Here is an 8,847-nt window from a genome sequence, read left to right on the forward strand (position 1 = left end):
GTGTAATGGTTAGTTGCTACTATTTGTACAGTGGTAGAAATCAATGAGAAGATGGTATCCACATTACGCTGAGCATGTAAAAGCAGTAGGAAACAGTCCTTTCTCCCAACAGTCTACATAGGGAAGATGAAAGAAAATGGAGAAGAGGCAAACTAACTATGTCTAAAGACACCAGGTCAATGTCCTTTCCCATGTTCACATAGAAGTGCAGATCAACTTTAGTGTTGTTCAAAAGCTGGTCTGTGTTATTCTTAAGAGGTTCCTATTCCTCCTTTCTCCCTTTACCCTGCCAAACGTTTTCATCCTTTTGCATTAAAAGTCTAATCTGCATTTGTGTGTCCATACTCTAACTAATGGTAAAGTTCCATGGGAGCTGTTCTGAACAGTGACTGCTATAGCTTCACCTCTCGACCTCCAGTGGCCAGGAAGTAAGTCAGCAGAAAATTAGTTATATATTATTCTGGTGTCACTATGTGTGGCCTATACTTTTGTGGTACCCTACTTACGGAAGAATCTCTCCTTTAAAACACAAACAAGCTTGTTTATCCAGGAATAAAACAGATCACTATTCCAGATGCTGCTAATGTGCATGCCATCATTCAGGTCAAAGTACAGGTGCTTTTTTCTAGTCTGACTTATTCTGCCCTACCTGAGTGTAAGCAAATGAAACTGCAAATAGCAAAGCTTTTTTTACAGTTAAATTTTCAAAGTAAAAATTTCACAGCAAAAGCATCTATATTACTTTCTAGCACAGATGTGTTACAAAACAAGCACACTTGCAAAAAAACCCAAAACCTTTAGTGACAAAACTGTATAAGTGAAAAATCTAGTACACAGGGAGAAAGCAAATCTGTCTTTCTAAAGCTACTGAAAAAAGGCAGGAGCAAAGAAGCTATTCTTACTGCATTTGCCAAACAATCACACTGTATTAAAGCTAACTGCTGTTATCTACTTGATTTTTTAAGTGTTAGAGCAACTTTAGTTTCATTTATGATAAGAAATGTATGGTCATACCTGAAAAGTTGCAACTATGCCCATTCCAACACATCCCACCAATCCAATACATAATGAAAGTATGTTGCATGAAGACCTAATAAAATGTGATGACTCATTTTGCTTCTCTATTAATAAATATCTGATGCACATTGTAATTACAGCTGAAAAACAAAAAAAATACATATTTTGTTCAATGGTCCTGTATTGCTTCCATTTTACCACCTTGCCCTGTAATACACTAGCATACAGAATTATAAGCGTAAGACAATAAGCAATACTGCCTTTAACTCTGCTTGGATGAAGAAGAAAGGTAGTGAATTTCAGATTTATTATTTTCAGGTAGTACTCTTAACATTATCTTAGTCTTAACATTGCACATTAGTTCTATCTAGAAATAACTGCACATCAAGAAAAACACTATTTTAGGTCTCGTCCTATGCATATTAGGCACAGAGGCATTGGCATTCCACATTAGAAACAGATGTTTCAGGGAGACAGAACCATAAGCTGTAAGTGGGAGAACTTATTCTGCTCTGTTATGCAGTCTTGTACCAGAACTATATCTCCTTAGAATGGATGCCCTGAAAAAAAAAATACATTTTTTCAGAGTGTAACCATACAAAAATATAATTGCCTGTGTATCCAGAAACTATTTTAAAAGCTTTTGTGCCAGCTCTGGCTACTCTTTAGTATAGTCTATCTACAGTTGGAAAAATTAATCAAGAACGTTGTACAGGGACTATAAAGTTACAAAACACACTAAGATACTGTGACTGAATGAGGCTCTTAGAAAAGGCAAAAAAAAGTGACTTTTACTTTGCATGAAGGCCATCATGGACTGCTTGTACACAGAGGTACACAGCTTTTGATCCTCCTTCCCTTAGAAATGAATAGAAACTTCCTGACTAAGGGCAGTAGACATCTTGCAGAGGAAACCTAGGGTTGTTTTAACACTGTTCTTCCCTTTGCTGCATCACCCTAGAACCTAATGTCTCCCTACATTAAAGATACAGTTTTTGCAAAGTAATTATGCCATCTTTCTTCCACTTTTTATTTCCAGTTATGCTGACTACTTTGCACTGGTGAGATGCTTTTAAAAGACAGAAATGCCTTTAAACTTGCATTTACTGACTCTAAAGGCCTGACTCTCTAGATACTACTTCCATCTACCTGATACTATCAGTTGACTGTGGAGCATTTTTACTGCAGAATATTGTATGGACTGCAGAGTAAGCAGACAGCTGTTGCTACTTTTTGTGTCACTGCTGTGTTTGAACCAAATACTTCATACATACCTAAAAGTGCTGAAATATTAATCATAAAACCAAAGACACCACTCTCTGGAGGTTTAGTTCCAGTGTCACTAAAGCAGGAAGAGAAAGAAAGTTAGTTAGTTGAGATCTATGAAACACAAATGAGATGTATACATGAAGCCTCAAGAGAAATGTAACTTGTGTGGACCGCTGCTATGTGTGTAATAAATTTAAACATATAAATTGGAATGTTGTCTCCTGCATGCTTAAGCGCTGTACTAAGCTCCATAGAGCACAGTATTTGAACTGTATTTCTTCCTTTTCTGTATGCAATATGCAGAGAGGAAACAGCAATATTTTGGTCATGAATGACATAAATCATTACCAAAATTGCATTTTAGAAATAATATGTCTTCTATCTGCTAAATTAACACCGTGATAGAGTAAAACATATCCAATGGCATTCAGTATCCTAAGATGTGAGAGAATTCAGCTTAATTTCCTGACTTGTTTGAAAGGACTTCATCCCAGGAGAGCAATTGTGTTACGATGCCTGTGTACATTCCTAGGCATTGTTTAATTTGCTAATGTAGATAAGCTGTACACACGTTAACAGTGCTCTAGGCACAAGGTGTTTTAAGGCTCTTAGGCTGAAGAAATTCACCCTTATATGGGACAATCAGAAGTTCACTGGGACAGACCATGAGTAACTGTGAAAATATCTACAGAAGTATACACATACATTCATGTGTATATATATATATATAGACAAAATGTCATATATGTTACATACAAAATGGAATGCCATCATCATAGAATCCTTTTCCTTCTTTTTCCTTACATATGTGGCAAGCACCCACTCCAGAGGATGCCTTTTTCTCATAGGAAGGACATACTCCTAGGAATACATTGGGTTCAAGTTCCTTCAAGCAGGACTCTTTCATACAAGTTGAGTGATCTTCTGACAGAAGAGTCCTGTGATGCCATCACCAGTTTACACTAATTTCTCATCCAGTGTGCAACTGGCTGATATCTATTTGATTGGATTCTGCTGGCTGAGCCAATGGAAACCATGTAGCTCATAAATCTTCATATAATTCAGGTGTGAGCTGAGTTTTCAGTTACACCGCAGTACCAAGAGGCATGATTATGTGTGTAAACAGAGACACCCAAAGAACTCTGCTGTCAGAAAAGTAAACACGTAATGAGTTTAGCTAATGTCAAGTTTCAGTGGAAACTGAGCAAAGGTTCTAAGAACAAAACTTTCCCTTAGGTGTGTAAGGCAAGTAGGTACTAGCTAGAGATTTATTTCAATGTAATTCAAGAAGATGAATACTTTTCAACAGTGAGGCTGGATTGGATTTCAGTGCCAAACTTCTGAACCTGTCACTGAGCACAGCCAAAATCACAGACTCAACATGAATGCCTGTGCTCTTTACACCCAGAAGGGAATGCACTCTCTACATAAGCAATCATTCTTAAAGATTTGGACAATTTTGTTAAGTTTGAGACAGAAAAGTATGACCATATCACAGAATGGTAGGGACTGCAAGGGATCCCTGGGGACCACCAAGTCCAATCATCATGCTAAAGCAGGTTTGCCTACAGCAAGTTGCACAGGAACATGTCCAGGCAGGTTTTCAGTATCTCCAGAGAAAGAGACTCCACAACCTATCTGGGCAGTTTGTTCCAGTGCTCCATCACCCTCAAAGAAGATATTCCTTAGGTTTAGCTGGAACTTCCTGTGTTCTAGTTTGTGCCCATTACCCCTCATCTATTACTGGGCACCACTGAAAAGAGTTCAACTCCATCCACTTGGCACTCATCCTTCTTAGATATTCATAAGCATTAATAAGATCCCCTCTCAGTCTTCTCCAGGCTAAACAGCCCCAGGTCTCAGCCTCTCCTCATAAGAGAGATGCTCCAGTCCCCCAGTAATCTTTGTAACCCTCCACTGGATTATCTCTAGAAGTTCTCTACTGCTCTTGAACTGGGGAGCCCAGAACTAGAATAGAATAGAATAGAATAGAATAGACCAGGTTGGAAGAGACCTTCGAGATCATCCTGTCCAACCTATCATCCAACACCACCCAATCAACTAAACCATGCAACCAAGCATCCTGTCAAGCCTCGCCCTGAACACCCCCAGCGACGGTGACCCCACCACCTCCTCAGGCAGCCCATTCCAATGGGCAATCACTCTCTCTGTGTAAAACTTCCTCCTAACCTCCAGCCTAAACCTCCCCTGACTAGGCACAATACTCAAAAAAACCAAACCCAAAAGCAAAGAAAAATCCACCAAACTTTATTAGAAATTAGTATTTGCTCTCAAAATCCTTCTGTGTTACAGAAGCATTTGTGAAATTAGTTGCTAGGATCATTTATCAAGAATGGGAGGAAGCTTAGGGTGAAAGGAGTATCCTTTAAAAAGCTGACACAAAAAATAGACAAAATATAGGGGAATTTGTTTTGTTTTTTACTAGATTGGCTCCAAATTCTCAAACAAAAGCTTGGACCAGGCTGTTAGACAAGTTTTTACAACTTCTCAGGCATAAAGAATCTCTGTTCAACTGTATTAATACTTTCTAAAGACTTGCCCTAGCTCTGTATCAGTCTTGCTTCTCTTTGATAGTGGAATCAGTGAAAATTGTACGGTAACTCATTTGTTTGACACTTCTGGAAATCATCTTAATCCATGCTTCACTCAGCCCATTTTTTAACCTTGAACTTCACATCTTTTCCTCATGTTTCTGGAATGTTTTCATTACTATGACAATGGGTTCCATTTTAAAAATGTGCTACTTGTGACAGCCTTGAAGGACTTTTGAAAGCCAGAAACTGCTCTACGCTAAATACAGGGCTGTGATCACTTCAAAGCTTTTAAAGGACTTCAGGTGAGAAGCAAATGGAATCGGTACATGCAAAGAAAGCCATTTGAAGTTCTTGGAACACTTCACATCATAAGAGCAATTCAAATAACCTGAAATTGCACTGAACTCCATTCATTTTTAACTTAAATCCTTCCTCAAGCAAAAGCTTTGTAGGTGAATTTTGTTGTTGTCGATTTTTAAACTCAATAATCTTAGCTATAGGCCTTCACAAATTTCATACCAAGAATACTATAGCATATCCATAATGTATTTATGAGGTACTGCACTGGACTTTCAAGGACACAATCTTTTTAATGCCATATTTTCCACCAAGATATCTTTGAAGCTAAATAAAAATTTGTGTACATTTTTTATTTCTGGTCTGCTGCTTTGGGGGGAAAAAAAAGTTTTTTTGACAGTTGCTTTCTTTTACTGGAAAAGAAAAAAGGCAAATGGTGCATATGAAACAGAAACGAGCTCACTTATTTGCAATGATGCATGGGAGAGCACAATCACAATGGGAAAGGAGGAGAACCATGCATGAAATTGATAGCATTTGTGTCATTGTCTCATGAAGAAGAATACTACAAGCAAACAGTCTTCTGAAGAGTGGAAAGACAAGAAGGTAAATAAGGTAGGGAATAAATATTTTAAGGTCAAAAGACTCATCGTCATTGAATTTTCTTCACAGCCATCATAAATTATTTCTCTTCAAACTCAAGCCCCAAATTTTTAGAGTAGGAAGATTATATTCTGCTAACAGGGACTGTGATTGATCTGGAGGTACTACCTGACAGCAAATACATTAAAGAAATTCCCTTTAGTCTTTCACTGAGAATTCAAACCACCAAACAGCCATCCCAGCACATCCAAATTAGTTTGGATTTTGAGTAGTATGAGCAAAAGAACTAACTTGGGCACAACCTAATCCTCTTCTGTATCTCTGCCACTAGAAAACACAAAATCATATTCATCTACCCAGAAATGTGTTCGGATAGTTTACTTGATGACAGTTTAGAAAAGTTTCAATCACAAATTTAGATGTGGTCTTCCTCTCACTGTGGCAGCTGTGACATGGGAAACAAGATTAACAAATTACCTCAAGGCATACATAGCATACCTGAGGAATGTAAATAGGAATTATAGAAATGTTGAACTAAAATTTGTCAATATTTTTGTCCTTCATATAACTGGAATTTCCACATACAAGCTCTATTTAATTGTTATAGTTCATTTTAAAATATTGCACAACTGAAATGTTGCAACAGTCTTCCTCATTTTTATCGCTCCAAGTTTCACTAAATCACGTTCTTAATCCCATGATTGAGCTTCTTAGGCTAAAACAACTGCTTGCAAGAGAAGAACATGAAATATGGTATGGCAGTTGGTCTGAATACTTAGAAGGAATCATCTTATTACTCCCAAGTGCATCTTCTACAGAGATCATATGCTTAGACCATGTACCTTCAGACCTATTACAGGTTGTTCACCAACAATGAATATGTATCCTTAGTCCAACTGTTGTTTTAAACAGTTGTAAAATAAACAAGACATCTGTCTTTTACTAGCAAATGTAGAGGGACTGAAATGTATGTGGGTTAATCACTGACACATCCTCATATGTCTTTGTTTTTTTTTAGGGTATGTGGACATTTATTGTGATTCCATAGTTAAAGGATATGAATGTTTTTGTCAGTGAGATGTTCAGTTAGACTGATAGGACTATGACAGCTGTAATACATTCATCCAAGTTACACAGCTGTGAATTGCAGGTACGCCATACCTCTCAAAAAAGAACAACACAATCGAGATATCTGGGCTGTCAAAAACAATCATACAAGCTGAGAACACAATTATACAGAAAGAAAAAAGGTCTATTCTCTCATATTTTATTCAAGGACATAGCTTCAATGTAAGAAACAATTTGTCACAAATCTTCTGATCACAAACGATGTACTGCATGTGGACACAGTTAGAACAGATGCTTTATTTTTCCTAGTTAATAATAGATATATTGCATTGGTTACAAGTGCTTTTGTCAGTAAATCCATGTAGGTAATCAAAGAAGAGTATGAGTATAACCACAATTGTTAAGGCAGGAGGGTATTTGTGCACATACAAGCACAAGGCCTTGCAAGTGCAGAGTCCAGATCGGAGCCTATCTTAAAAAGTCTTGCTAACACAAGCACAAAGCTCAACTTTCTTTGGATCAGTTTGAATGAAGCTTGACTTTCTTGTGAGCTGTGGTGTTATTCACACAATTTCACTTGCTTACCATGACAGATACCAATTTTCAATCAAATTTACATGTGTGTACAAATCTGGTTACCAATCTTATGAAATTATGCGTGTACATAAGGTCTTTCAAGGAATTAGGTCTAGTTGTACCTGGGAAGATGTATTTTAAAGTTTTTTAGATCTTTTATCTATCAGAGACCACTCTTTCATTTCTGGCTTACGTTTAACCCATTTAGTGCTAAGTACTCTCTAATTTCACAGCTCAGATTTGTTAACATAAGCAACGTATAAAAAAAAACTATTGACGCAGAATTGTGCGTGACTAAGCTTATAGAAAAGAGATGCCAGTCATCTCTCAAGAGCCTTTTCCATTCATTGTTCCTATGCTTATTAAAAACCAAACCAAAACACCACACATGTTTTGGGGGCTGGGGATGTGTGTGTGTGTCCTACAAACTCTGTTGTAGGGCTTTGAGTCCTGTTACCCTCTGGTGCACTTTGGCTCAGTTCTGGCGTTATACAAACAAAAGTACATTTCCACCACATACTCCTTAAGTTTTGCTAGGATCAGGCCTGTAGCACACTTTGGTTCCAGCAAAGAACTTTCAGCTCCGTTCTACCACGTCTGTCAGCGTTTGGGTCCTGTGGATCTCAAAGAGACCTGGATGCTAGAGGTGTGACGAGTGGCAAGGAGCGAGCAGCAGGTTCCCTCTCGCGGGGAGACTGCCACCGCGGCTTCTCTTTCCCCTGGGGAGCCCCACAAACGCGCCGGCGGCCCCGCACCACACGCCACGGGGAGAAGGCGAGGACGCGGCGCCGAGGTTGTTCCTCAGAACCTCCAACCTAACACGGACGTCCCCACCGCGTCCCGCCGCCCCCACCTCACCTGATGTAGGGGACAAGGGGCTCGACGTGCCCCGCCAGCACGGCGATCACATAGGAGATGATGAAGGCGGCTGAGGACCAGCTGACGAGCAAAGTGGGGATGAAAGCCACGCCAGACATGCCGCACAGCATCGCCCGCGACTGCTCTACCCGGGGCATCAGCGGCTGGGACAGGAGCGCCCAAACAGGCTCTGCTTGACGGTGCCCTGAAGTCACGGGTCGTGCCCGAGGACTTGCGGAACTCTCACCCACCCGCCCCTACAACACCCTGACCGGTTGATTCCTGCCCGCCCCACACGCGGCTTCCCCCGCCAGGCAGCAGCACTTCCACCTTCACCGGCCCCGGGGATCTCCCGCCGCCCACAGCCTTCCCTTCGCTTTCGTTTCTCCTCAGCGGTCCCCCTAGGGGGCTGCGCCCGCCCCGCCCGCCGTGGTTAACGGCCGCGAACGGCTAACGGCCCCGGCGGTCAGATGAAGGTGGGGGTGGGAAGGCGGGTAGCGTGGGGCTGGCTAGGGTGGGTGGTCCGTTCAGCTTTCACCTGTGGGAGCACCTCTATGCGGCTTCAGGGAGTTTCTGATCGACGGCGGAAGTCTCTGCGCAGCCC

General features: G+C 40.4%; 1 protein-coding gene across 1 annotated transcript in view; it reads right to left on the reverse strand.

Annotated features, from left to right (window-relative positions):
* The window catches only part of DRAM1 (DNA damage regulated autophagy modulator 1), a 30,420-nt gene extending 21,843 nt beyond the window's left edge, over positions 1 to 8,577 (reverse strand). The window contains exons 1-3 of the mRNA XM_054168086.1: positions 8,244 to 8,577; positions 2,292 to 2,359; positions 1,015 to 1,157 (exon numbers count right to left, since the gene is read on the reverse strand). Of these exons, the coding sequence (XP_054024061.1) occupies positions 1,015 to 1,157; positions 2,292 to 2,359; positions 8,244 to 8,401 (369 nt within the window). The 5' untranslated portion in view covers positions 8,402 to 8,577. The remainder of the gene's footprint in view (positions 1 to 1,014; positions 1,158 to 2,291; positions 2,360 to 8,243) is intronic.
* Positions 8,578 to 8,847: the final 270 nt, after the last annotated feature.

Source organism: Dryobates pubescens, chromosome 15 (assembly GCF_014839835.1).
Source record: "Dryobates pubescens isolate bDryPub1 chromosome 15, bDryPub1.pri, whole genome shotgun sequence".
NCBI classification, from domain to species: Eukaryota; Metazoa; Chordata; class Aves; order Piciformes; family Picidae; genus Dryobates; species Dryobates pubescens.